The 14,060-nt window shown below is 32.8% G+C and overlaps 1 protein-coding gene across 6 annotated transcripts in view; it reads left to right on the top strand.

Moving 5' to 3' along the window:
- Prosap (SH3 and multiple ankyrin repeat domains prosap) overlaps positions 1-14,060 on the top strand; it is a 382,041-nt gene that overhangs the window by 247,889 nt on the left and 120,092 nt on the right. For 2 of the 6 annotated variants that reach the window (XM_072521078.1, XM_072521076.1), the window contains exon 1: positions 12,571-12,829. The exons of 3 other annotated variants lie outside the window; for them this stretch is intronic. In XM_072521078.1, coding sequence (XP_072377179.1) covers positions 12,756-12,829 — 74 coding nt within the window. In that variant the 5' untranslated portion in view covers positions 12,571-12,755. Of the gene's footprint in view, positions 1-3,105; positions 3,361-12,570; positions 12,830-14,060 lie in introns of those variants that run through there. One more of the 6 variants, XM_072521077.1, reaches the window with a different exon arrangement.

Here is a 14,060-nt window from a genome sequence, read left to right as displayed (position 1 = left end):
GGAACTGTTTTTTTTTATATTTCGTATTTTTTTATCCAGTGGATCTCCTCTATTTAATTAAATTGAATTTATACTTGTATATGGAGAAACACAGCTTTATAAAAGTTATAAATTAGTATCAAACCTTGGGAGTTTTTCTGTTCTTAGGCAAAAGTTTATTGTTCAGTTTTATGAATTCGATTTATTTACAAGAAAGTTTTTATCTAATGCGTATTATTGACACACACAATTACAAAATTAGGATCTCAAAGATAAATATATTTTAAACAATCGCAAGATAAGAGAAAAACATTTTATCGCCACTGTTTACTATTACCTGCAGTAAATACTTAGATATTAAATGACAAAAACTATCGATGGCACAATATTATCTTGATTATTAATTCTGTTAATATAATTATGAGTCACAAAATTTTATAAGTTATAATTTGTATGACACATGTACATAAATTTCTAAGTAAACAGAAATACCGTTAATAAAGTGGTATTTATAATAAATTTCATGAGTAACATATTTGTTGATAACTGCATTGCTTTACAAGTCCTCATCATTTCGCCACAAGCTTTTATTTTGGGTCATACTAATATTAATCCCATTTACCGACATATCCTGCCTAAGCGTCTGCTTCCAGGTTTTCTCTGGTGATCCTCTCCTACTTCTTCCAGGAACCCGCAGATGAGCAATTCTTCGTATTGGGTCATTAATGTCTCGATGTTGAACATCGAGAACCATCACCCTATGCTATCTCATTTTGGCATCAATTGGTGCGACTCCTAGACTTCCCCTAATATCTTCTTCTTAGAGTGCCATATCCCTACGGAACGTCGGCGACTACCATGCTTATAATATTTTTATACTGATCTCGGTCTTGCGCTACGTGTAGCAATTGGTCCGCTGTCAAACCTGTCCACTGCCGCAAATTCCTCAACCAAGAGAGTTCTTCCGTCCTATCCATTTCTTTCCTTCGATTTTACCGTTGAGAATTAGCCGGAACTCATATCTTGGTCCTCTGATTATATGTCCAAGATATTCTAGTTTACGCCTCTTAATAATATTTAATAGAGTTCGTTGATGTCCCATTCTTCGAAGAACTTCTTCGTTTCTAGTTCTGCTAGTCCATGGAATATCCCCTAATATACTTATTATTAATTTTATCCTTTTTCAGTCATCCATCTGAGCATTCTCATTATCGCGGCATGCATTCCTTGTTCTTGTTTCTTTTTAACTAAACAACATTCAATTTTATACATCATAGCTAATATTATGACTGTCTTACAGAATTTTCCCTTCAGCTTGAGTATTACTTTGTAATACCGATCCTACGTACTTGGAATTATTTCTACATTCATCCACTATCCAAGATATCACTTTATATGTAGTAACTCTATCTTTAAATAAATATTCCAAATAATCATTTTTGTTCGACTAAGTTTTGAATTATTCTCCTCAAGAGCTGGTTTCCACCTTCACTATTTCAGTTTTTGTTTTAAATCATTTTTACTGTTTTCCAATAACCCTACATCATCAGCATAAGTCAAGAGCGAAGGAATCTTACCCTGTAGTTCCGTTGTTATCTGATTCAATACTAATGAAAATATATTGAGGCTAAGTAACTAGCATTGGTCTTTATTTATTTGTACAATGGTTTGACAGTTACTGTTAACGAAAGTTGTTTGAATTAAAGAGTTACATAGCTCGTGAAGAAAAAAAAACACAACTTTTTCAAATAAATGTATTTTAAAAATCAAAAATCTATTTTATTTAAAATTCACACAGATTAAAATTTAGCAGTTAAATAAGTTGTAAACAAAATTTCTGTTGTTTTTCCTGCACTTTTCCTCGTCCCCCATTTTTTGCAGAATATTTCGGTGCAAGTTCATCTAAATTTAAAAATGTTCTTATAGCTTATGCAGTTGGCTCATAATTCTTCTTCGTCTTTCTCTTTATAAGCAATTCTGCTTGTTTATTAGCGGATTAATGCCTCTATGGAAGGTTGTCACTCCATCTTTTGCGTGGTCGTTCGAGACTTCTTCTGCCGATTGGTGTCTTATCTCATGCTATTTTGACTACACGGGTTTCCTCCATTCTACTTATTTGGTTATGCCATTCTTTTTTTTCTATTTTCTGTCCATTCATTTACACACTGTACATTACATTTTCTTCTAATGTCTTCACTTCTCATTCGATGTCTCAGCTCTCAGCGTATTTCCTTTAATTCTTCTCAGTACTCTCATCTCGGCAGTTTCCAGTAGCCTTTGCGTTGTGGCTGTGTCGGGACTTGTTTCTGAGGCATATGTCATTATTGGTCTTACATTGGCTTTATAAATTCTTGACTTTATCTCCGTGTTAATGATTCTGTTTCGTCATATAGTGTTATTAAGGTACCCTGCCAGTCTATTTGCTTGTTGTACTTGATCTCTCAGTCTACATCTTTGTCCAGGTCTCCAAAGCTGAACAGTGGAACTTCAGGGTATTTTATTTCCATTACTTGTTCAATATTGATACCATTAATTTCTATTTTACATCTGGTTGGTTCTTTGCTGACTACTATTGTTTTAGTTTTCTGAGATAAGATTGTCATATTCAATTATTTTGCTCATAATTGAACGAAAGAATTAAAAAAAATGAAATTTGAAGTTTTGAAATATATTTAAATGAATTTTCGTTTCATATTTTTTAGCATTTTTCCCATTTTCATAGTTTTTAAAATATATTTTTTGTATAAAACAAGAACGCGTCGACCGATTAAAAATCCCTTAGTGCAATCACTAAGTAATACTATGAATATGAACTGTGCAAAGTTTCAGCAAAATCATGGAAAAACAAAGTTTCGGGAAAACTATATATAGATAGAAGTCACTGTATATAGAACTACCTTAAATACACCCTTACAGTCTTTATCCACGTCACTGTGGAATCTTAGCCTCTTCAGCACCGCTACTGACTATCCACATGTGCGTAGGAAAGTTAACGAAATTTATCGAAAAATAAAGGTAAACATTATCGGTTTCCGTTGACCGCTGAATCGAAGCCAAGTATTTCCAGTCAATATAAAATATATTTACATACCTAAACACCTCTAATATAAACAATAATTAAAAAGGTATTTAGTATGTACCTGTTTGTTGTCTTCGAATACAAGAAACTCCGATCGAGTATCTAGTTACTGGTTGGCTAGGTGTAACAGGTGCGTGGAGTGCAAGTTTCGTTATATTGTGGATTAAAAAGGCTTTAATGATAGTGTATAGTGATAATTGATTAAATATCGTAACGAAAGTTTTGTGTTTTGGTGATAAAATGACAGAGTTTTATATAAAACGAGATAGGATCTCGTTTATGTGGCTTTATGAAGGTTATGGGTATGTTATTTTCCTTCTTAATATTTGGGATATAATAGGAAATAAACTGAATTTAATTTAAAAATCAAAAACAATGATATTATAGAATACAATAATATCTTATTATTGTATTCTATAAATTATTCTATTTACAAAATTTCTTAGTCTTTTCTGTTTTTCGCCATTTCTTTTGAATTGTACTTCTTTTCCGTGGAAAGTCGCTCTGTGACTTCGTTATAATTTGGTCTAATACTAATTTTCAATCTGTTTTTCAGTATCATTTCTTGTTTTCCTTCATTTGTTCATCACACTGTTTGGGTTTCATTTTTGTCTGCTCTCTATGTGTCACGTACTTCGTTCTTTCTTCGTCATTTGGATAACAGTGTTTTTAAATATTTTCCAAAGATCATCAAGTATTTCTTTAATTAGCAATTACAAGTGACATACAGCCGGTAACAACATTGACCAGCTAAAATTTTCTAGACAACAGAAAGAAGATTGTCTAGTATAATATAAAACTACATTCACATGCAAAAAAACGCGACGGAGAAAATTTTGGTCAAACTCAAGGTATTCCAATCTTTTTAATTTTTAGCCCTATTTTGATGATTTTTTTTTTAACGCTCTGTATATAAGTTTATAAATTTTAATTTGGTATAGTCAGTTTTTGGATAAAATTTTATATTTGACTTTGAAACATTCTGTGGAATAATTCCGTTTGCAAATGTTCGTAAAACCTTATTTTTCGGTTGCAACCATGTCTCCTAAGCTTTGTGTTTTTCGTTTCATGTCAAAATATGCCTTAGTTCATTTTTTAGAGCCAAATGAATTTGCCACCCACAATTTAAGACTTTTTAAATTATGATTATTTTGGAGTAATTTTGTAATACGACTAGGTGGCTTTGGTAACTGTTATCATTATGTCATATTGACACTGACATTTTGTTAACCTATGATTGATCATAGTTCTCAGTGTCGAAGATTGTGCGAAAGCCGTTGCAACGATTTGCGGGATCGTAATTTAACAGCGGTGCAAACAAGAAATCAGCTTCAAGAGGTTCGAGGCAATAATGTAAGTGTATTTACAGTTTGTCGAAGATTACATGAATTTGGTTGGCAAAGTTACAGACCAGCAATTGAGCCCAAATTACTTCCACGGCACAGAGTTACTAGACTACAATTTTCCAGGAAACATTTACATTGGAATTTAGGCAATGGAGTAATGTTCTTTTTACGGATGAGTCGAGATACTGTCTTCACTCATCAGATGGGAGAGAACGAGTATGGCGTCGAACTGGAGAGAGATTTGCGGAGTGCGCTTTCAGTCCCCGCGTTAGCCATGGAGGGGGTTCGGTGATTCTATGGGCAAGAATATCCCGAGAGGTGCATACTGAATTGGTATTTATTGAGGGTTCATTGACTGCGCACCGGTATATTCAGGAAATTTTAGCAAATCACGTAGTACCCTTTTCTCAATATATCGGCCATGATTTTCTGTTAATGCAAGATAATGCGCGACATCACTCTGCATTTCGAGGAAGCGCTATTTAGAGGAAGATGGAATTAATAAAATGAACCTTGCCAGCGTGTTCGCCGGATCTGCACCTAATAGAGTTTTTCAAAAATATACAACTTCAACTGCAAATTTCACCACTAAGGCCGTTCTCGTGAAAAAATTTCCCGTAACGTGAGATCATTTTTAAAAGATATTAAATTTTTATCGTCGAGTTGGTACAAATTTTATTTAAAAAAGTGATTTCGCGCGTGTAACTGTCATTCAAAATCGCCAGTCGCTTCGAGTGTTGTTTTTGATAGAACAGTTTGTTCTACATAAAAAGTGCTAACATTCTTTCAAAATTATCTCAGCTATATTTTTGTTTTAAACATTTTTTTCAAGGTCCAGATTCTGAACTTTCCGCCCCCCCCCCTCCATGAGACGAGATTTTAGGATGAAGTGACAAACTTTTTGGCATCTTTTTGGGGGTCCCGAAACTGACATTTTCAGCTTTTTTCTATTCTTCTCTGTTTATCTATAGCACTTTCTCACTTGTCGTTTCTCCATTACTGAGGATAGTAATTTCTTCCAAAACTCATAATAAATTTTCTTCATTAGTCTCCATCTTCAGCTGCTCTAAAGATTTCGCAGAATAAGTGGCTTGCTGAATTTTGAAATTGGTCGGACCATCTGGTTGGTGACTTTCCTCTTGGTTTTCTCCCTGGAACGTTTCCAGAATCAATTAATCTCTAAATTATCGTCACCTCTGCAAACCACGTAACCAAAGAACTGTTTGTTTAATGAATTCGCTGCAGACATGTTGTGAATAGCCTTTTTTTAATGTCAAATTGTTTAAAAATGAAAATTATTATCCGATGAGCTCTCCAGGGTATGCGCAGCATTACTCTCGAAAACCTTTTTCCAAAGGTATTAATTTTTGGTGGTATTCTTGTGCGCAAAGACTTCAAGTTTCTATCACGTATAGAAGTTTTGGGATTACAAGTGCATTCCCCAGTCTCGTCTTGATTTTTTTTTAAATATAGATCTGTCTTTCTGATATCAATGCGTCTTACAATTTCTGCTTTGCAGTTGCCGTAGTTAATTATACCAGATAAAGACTTGACTACTATCTCATGTTCCAGCAAGTGGTTAGTCAGTTAAATAGTGTGGAATATGTCTATCAATATTATTTTAGCCTTGTGTTTATTAATTTTAAGACCAATTTTATTATTTTCCAACTTAACTCTTCGTAAAATATCTAGCATTTCTTGTTCATTAGATCCTGTAAGTGTATTGTCACCAGCAAATCTTAAATTGAAGATTTTTCTGCCAGCCACCGTTACTCCATATACCCATTTTTCTAAAGCCATCGGTGCACAAATATCTATTAAAATAGACCAAATATTTATCCAAATTACACAATCGAATGCCTTCTGGTAGTTAACCAAGCATAATATTATAGGTATATGAAATGCTCTCGACTATTCAATGAGTTGTTTACGGTTCAGGATTTGCTCACGTTTACATTTTACTCACGAATATAAATTGAGGAACACCAATTAGATGGCCATTTTCTCGAATTACAAACGGTGACACAAATAGAATGGATGATATGTAATCCTTTGTTACCTAGTGACTGCAGCCTTTCTTTTGGTATTACTTTAATTCCATAGGCATTTATTTCCCTTTATCGTTTTATTTAATTGCAGCTTTTACTTCAGAGAGCAAGCCACTAGGTTATCTAGTGTAGTCGGAGAGCTATAGAGTCTCGTTATTTCTATGTAAATCACCCTAACAATTTCGCCACATTTTCAAAAGTTTGTCAATATCGGTCTTTACCTTTCTTATCCATCACAGACTACGTTTGAGGTTTAAACTCTCTGTTAAGGAGTTTTACCTTTTGAAATAAATCTCTCGGTTCATTCCGACAACAATGTTTTTGTATTTCTCTGAAGATTTGGGAAATATAATCCACATTGCCTTCTTATTTCTTTTGATCGTTTGTTTCAAATCTAGTTTTATGTTCTTTTTTGAACCAGTCTTGTTGGATTTTTTTTAGGGGTCTTCTTTTAAGACGTTAAAAGTCTCTAAAAGGAGACTTTTTTAAGCTTTTGGAAAATTAATATTTTTATCCTATTACTACATACGAATTTAAAACTATAGTTTCATAAATATCTACGAAATGGGCCTTCTAATGTTAGTAGACGAATTTTCAAAGCCATAACTACCGCATGAAATGGTAAGCGTGTTTATAATTTTGCAAATATTTCATACAATTACCTACAAAAATACTGTTTATTCCAGTTTTCAGCATCTATTTAAAGCTCAAATAGTAACATTTAATATAGGTATACATAAAACATGTATGCATACGCATACATATAACTACATACACATTTTTTAAAAATCAATGGTTTTCGAGATAAATGAGAAAATGTTGTGAAAACTATGAAAAAAATGTTGATTTTGATCCCTTGTTCAATTTAAACCGTATTTAAACCGGACTGCTAAACGAAATAGCTTTTATCTGTAACTGTTTCAAGAGAGCATTAAATTATTCACTTCGTGTCTGAATCGGTTCAACATTTCTTGTTTATTTTTCACTTTGTTTTAGTCTTGTTTACGACATGTCTACAAAGTAATATAATAATTGCAAGAGGATATGATTAAAATCAACACTCCGATTCACCAAATACGATTCTGAGAGCTAAGTGTTTCATCCGGTTCCGTTAACATCGTATAGCGAGGCGTCTGCGTAGCGGATGTTACATTTCTGTTTCAAATTAACCCCTCACCGAGCGACTGTATGTCATAGGGACGCTTATTCCCAGAAAAAAGTTTCCAACGAAAATGTATATTTAAATCATCGCGACACGGCAACTTTTAAAATCACATTCTTTCATTAAACATCCATCAAAAGCTAATTGCGCTATAAGTAGTATCTCTGCTAATTGATCAACCATAATAAAGCAATTATTTATTAGCATTGGTCAGTAATTAGAGTTACTAAGTTGTTATAGATGTAAAATAATTTTAAATTGTGAATCAATATACAGGGTTGGCCACTCAAAAGAGTCCACCAATCTAAAGAGGCAACTTCGATGTTACAAATTCATTTCGACTGCTTTAAATCTGTTTTCTTTTTTTTGTAATCTTTAACTCCTCAGATCCATATACCGCAATACTCTTTATAATGTTCTTAAAAAGGCGTCTTTTAATTCCTATTTTGGTGTTTCTATTTCAGTTGTCCGGATGCAGTTGTCTAATTGCAACTTTTTTAATATTATCCTCTTTCTAATGTCCTCGTCGCTGCTAAGATAAGAAAGAGCTGTTCTTCATCTGCTTTTGCCGACGATCAGCCAATCTTCTTCTTCTTCTTCTTCAGTGCCTTATCCGGTCCGGATGTTGGCGATCATCAAGGCTATCATGGTTTTGTTGACTGCTCTGCGAAACAGCTCCGCTGAGGTCATCCCAAACCATTGTCGGAGATTTAGTCGGAGATGCGTTAGTTAGTGATCAGTGTAGTAGTGTCTGGGGTTTGGGAGACTGAGACCTCGGAAGCCCTGAAGAAGACATCAAAGAGGATGTCGAAAGCTCGGCGCAATTATAATCGATATACTACTACTACTACTAAGGATTTCCACAGTTTTCACTGTCTTCCTTCACTCAACCGTTTTCTCCAATTTTCCCTGTCATTCCAGTCTCCATCTCGCAGGGTTCTTTTCTCCATAGCCTCGTCGATTTCATCTCTGAATGACCTTCGGGGTCTTCCTCTCTTTCTTCTTCCAATCGGGCCCCATTCTGTGATTTTGTTTATCCAGCGTCCTCTGTCCGCTCTTCTGACGTGGCCGTACCAGGATAGTCTCTTCTCCTCTATATAGTCGATTATGTCTGATTGCACTCCCATTCTCCGCTTAATCTCTGCGTTTTCAATTCTGTCTCTTTTTGTAAGTCTACAGCTTCTCCTCAGGAACTCCATTTCTACTGCTCTTATTCTACCTCTATTTCTCTTGTTTATTGTCCAGTTTTCGGACCCATATGTCAGGATACTTCTTGTCAGGGTATTATATATTCTCTTTTTTGTCTTTATCGTAATGTTCTTATCCCACAACACTGAGTTTAGTTGTCTTATACAGTTTCTTGTTTGTCTCAGTCTGTTGTTTATATCTTCTTCTGTTGTTCCCTGGTTCGATATTATGGTTCCTAAATACTTGAATTTATCTGTTCCATTTATTTGTCTTCCCTCGTCTATCTCTAGGTTTCTCATATCCTTGTTTTCTGTTGTTAGGTATTCGGTTTTCTCTAAGTTTATTTCCATTCCGTTGTTTTTATATTCTTCTTCTAGTTTTCTGAGCATAAAGCTAAGATCTTCTTCATCTTGTGCGATGACTACTTGATCGTCGGCAAAACTTAAGGTGTATAGGTATTCGTCTGTTACTGGTATGCCCATTCCTTCGCACTTTCTCCTCCATGGTTTGAGTGTCTTTTCCAAGAATATTTTAAACAGAGTAGGGGACGTAGCACAGCCTTGTAGAAGTCCTTTTGTCGTCAATATAATCGATATATATATATATATATATATATATATATATATATATATATATATATATATACTATTATATTTATATACTATTTAAAACATCCTTATATATTTATTAAAAAGTTAAATAAAAATTATTGATTATTCTCCGTTTCGTTTGTGGCCTCGATCTCATTAAAGACGTATACAAAATCAAAAATCTACGTAATCATATTGTACGGTCCCCTTTTTTGCGACGGGTGTTGTAATTAAGGAGTCGGAGGTAACCTCCTACTTAATAACGAATATTATGAGAAATTAGCCCGCCTGTTGCGCGCGCCTTCTTTAATTGAAATGTTTTTGTGTATCCATCGCGAATTCAATGAGGCCCTTCTCTACCGTCACCGCTATTTAGGTATGCCTAAGCTATGAGTTGAAAGGGACTTTGTAAAACAAAATACTTTACGGGAGAAAATAAAACTAAAATGTTGAAAATTTCAAGAATATTATAGGAGTTCTAATAATTTAATTACAGAACGAAATTTATAAAGTTGTAGAAAAGAAGAACGAGTACGAAAGAGAGAATTTTTTGTAAAGGGATATATTACATAATAAGGAACAAGACGGATTCTACAACAAGGAAGTGACTTATATAAAAAATTATGTATAATACTACAGGCTGGTTTAGGGCTGAGGTAGATACCAAAAGCATTGAGGCTCAGCATGTTTTTTTCTTCTGAATTAGGATTTGTATATCCAGACGACGATAATGTAGACGCTTAACGCTAAGACCTTGAATCACTGTTTTTCTTCATATTACCAAGCATCCAGTCGTAAATATTGCTTTTAAATATTTTTTAACGAACGGTACAACTTTTATCGCATCTAAGGAAGAGAAGAATCACTTCTTTCCTTACGACTTTTATAGCACCATTGACCATTTCACTTTAGTTGGCGGATGGGAAAAATTTTCTCATGGATTTTTTCTGTTTGTTTTTTATTTGATTGTGAAGATGCTTGTGGCGCTCCAGATGTCGGCATAGTCGACATAGCTGGTTGTCTACAGCTACCATCTCGTTGGTGATATAAAAAATTGTAAGTTAGTATGTAATATGTAGCGATTCACAGACTGAAGTACCATTTAGAGGTAATTTTTAATATTATTTACTTTCTCATATAATGATTAGATTTCCTTAGTTTGGAAGGTTTTTATTTAGTATTATTCTTTGAAAAATATCAGTTGATATCACTAAAGCTTTTGCCCTATGCTACTTAAAAAAGCTTTTTATTTTTACAGACGTTCTAGGACTCCATTAACTCATTTTAGTATAGAAACTGTGTCACATGAATCATTGATTAAATCCTTTAATGCACCCAGACTGCCGCAGAGGTCATTCCAAAGTCACTATTCAGTTATGCACTGAAATTATTAATGGAGATTATGTAGTCTGTAATAAAATATTAAAGTGTCTCTGGGAATTTCTCTAATAATCTGGATTACCATACAAGTTTAAATTCATTGCCAGATAAATTGAAATAATCCTAGTTGCATTAATAATATCGAATTTGCCGCAGTTTGTGGCGATAAATTTAAAATAGGTACAAATTATTCCCACCAATTTATTGGCCACAAAGCCAGTACAAAATCGCTTAGCATACTATAAGTCTGTTAATAAATTTGGGCACGTCCTAACATGGTAAACTTTTTGGCAAATTTATAACTACGACAAAATCGTATTTTTTCATGTGCAAGGACATATTAAGTTTAATTGATTTAAATAAACAACGACATGGACAATGAATTTGTCAACTATTAACATCTGGACAAAGTACAGATGCACCATGGCAAACAGTACACCAGCAAGAAGAAAACTCATTTTTGGAAGTACGAAGTCGAACTGTCTAAAAAATGTCTCTAAATATGTTGACTTACATTTATAATACAGATGGTCCCCAAAAATGTTCAAAGGCAGTTTGATCAAATTTTTAAAATCTGTGCATTGTTGCACCTGTTTATGCAATCTGTGTTCAGTGATAGAATCTGGATTTATATTCTCTTCCGTTTACCAGAAAAATATATAAAGCCAAACTTAATAAACAAAAAAGTCATACGTCCAGCACTTTGGCAAGAAAATGTTTATATTTAACGTTTTTTATACATAGGCAAGAAGAATACACCAAGAACATAAGATTTAATTCAGATGCTTTATGTTTATATAAACAAGGTTTTATGGTTAATAAAACCAATGATTTAATTAATGACATTGAAGTTTTTCTTTCTATAAATTTGCTACTTAGATATGGGGGATGGTGCCGCAATATGGTTAAAAGAAACCTTTGTCTTATATTGTAATAAACCTTAAAATAGATTATATTGATATACATAGTATACTACACTACATGCATCTACTATTAGTTATCTTAGTCCTTCCAATAAAGCTGGAATGATAGGTATAAATCTTGCTTTTTAAATAACCCCATATGAAGAAGTCCAGGAGAAGAAATCCACCAATTTAACTCTCCTGGACTTCTTCATATGGGGTTATATAAAAAGACTGCATGATTGTAGTCTAGTAACTTCTAAAATTCTCTTAAATGTTCTCCGTAATTTTTAACAGCAACTTTATAATTGTTTGGAGGTTGGTGAATATCATTTTAAACATTTAAGTAAATAGTTATTGCTGATGAGTAAATTGTTTGGAATTATGAATTTATTAATTTATAATTTAGTTCATTTTATTTATGTTACATTTAATAAAGTTTCCTATTTATATTACAAATTTCATTTTAATGTAGTTTTTGACATGACCGAAAATTAACACTAGCAAAACAGGCGTTACGTTCAGTTTTTAAGAGGTGTAACACTTTCAATAAATTGATATATTTATTAATATAGCAATGTATATTTATGACTAATTCTATACAAACTATGTTTGTCAGAAAGAAAATAAAGAATTTGAATTTGAATTCGAACATAAATAGTAATCATAATAAAATTTTATTATGATAACTATTAACATTGATATTTTAGTCACAAATTATTTACTATCGGGGCATCACTAATGCATATCTACATTCAATTATATAGACCATCTGATTAAGCTTGATCTGTCATGCAAATATCTGAAGAATTTGCATATAGCAAAACACAGATTAAAAATATGTCTAATCTAATCTCAGTATAGATAAAATACACACACTAAAACAAACAGACAGACATCATTGTTGAGTGAGTGTCTGTTTGAGAAGAATGTAAGTTGTTTGAACATAGGTCGTCACGTCACTTGGATTTGCAAAATTTGTTTCGTGAAACATGTGCTCCGTGTGAAAAACAGTTAACCTGTTATTTGTTAATGAATTAGTGATTTTTAAATTGTTATTTGTCTAGACTAAAAAGTGAAAATGTCGATCTTTTGGAAAAAAAGAAAGAGGAAGGAAATTTTGGAGGACATGTGGTCTTTTACCTCAACCAGCACGTAGGTTTAATTATAATTTCTTGCTCATCATCATCGTAGTACACTTTCATTCATCTTTTAAAATAGCAAAAGCGACATAAACAATATATCCAGTAAAAAAGTTCTAATTTGTCAGGTATATATCGACACCTGATATGAAAAACATTGTAACTCATTTTTGCTTAGTTCAGATGAGAGCGATTTATAAAAATTTCCAAAACATTTTATTTTTTTACTTCGTTAATTTTAGTATTTTTTATAGTTTTCTTAATCTATATTTTAGAACTTTTCCTCAGCTTTTCACTTTCACTTTCACGTACCGCATTGTTGTTAAAATTACTGGTCCTAATTTAGGTCGAGTTACATTACCAAGTTTTTTAAGAATTTTAGGTGAAGATCATTGTATTAGGTTTATAAAATGATATTTCAACAAAGTATGTGCCTATAAATGGTAACTATTGAGTATATATCAAAATAAATGAGTCCGCTAGATGCAAAACTTTGTATTTACTGTATAAGTCAAACTGAGTTATTTGCAAAAAACTGATAAATTTTACAAAAAACCTTAGACATAATAAATGGCACTTTTTTGTGATAGATAAATGCTTTATTAGGTAAAATATAATGATTTTTTTCTTAGAAAAGTTATTGGGTTTGCTAGAAAAGGAAGAAAAATTTGAAAATACCGAGTTTTGCAAGTGAACTATGTAAATACAGATTTATGCAACTAACATTTGCAAATACATGATAATAGTCAACCATTAACGATATTAGTGGTTGTTATATTAGTCTGTTTTCTAAACCTAGTGTGGTAGGAATAAGGAAGAAAGCATGTGGAAGTAAACTTTTAGTGAAGTTTATTTTTATCCAAAGTACAAAAGGTATTACAAATTATAATATGTATATATTTATATTAATTCCTAAACTCTAAGTTCCTCTGGGTCCTCATCATCAATATGATCATTTTCTGCAGCACTCTCGTTATTATTTGCTTGTACGCCAGTATCTATAATTTTATAAAATTTGAGATCCGGCTGGTCTCTCCAATTTTCACCAAAATTGTTTCAAAGGAGAGTGCCTATGGACGATTTATCTCCTTTCAATGAACATCTAATCTGTTGTAACCTTGGTTTCAATAAAGAAATCTTTTTCCCTTTTCGTATTATAGACTTGCTGAACCCTATGTCAGAACGATAAAATATTTCCCCCCTTACCGTAGCCATATAATCTTTGTCCTTAGAAAATATAAATC

Source organism: Diabrotica undecimpunctata, chromosome 1 (genome assembly GCF_040954645.1).
Source record: "Diabrotica undecimpunctata isolate CICGRU chromosome 1, icDiaUnde3, whole genome shotgun sequence".
In the NCBI taxonomy this organism is placed as follows: domain Eukaryota; kingdom Metazoa; phylum Arthropoda; class Insecta; order Coleoptera; family Chrysomelidae; genus Diabrotica; species Diabrotica undecimpunctata.
The sequence above is the reverse complement of the archived record's forward strand: the minus strand, read 5'-3'. Positions and strand labels throughout refer to the sequence as shown.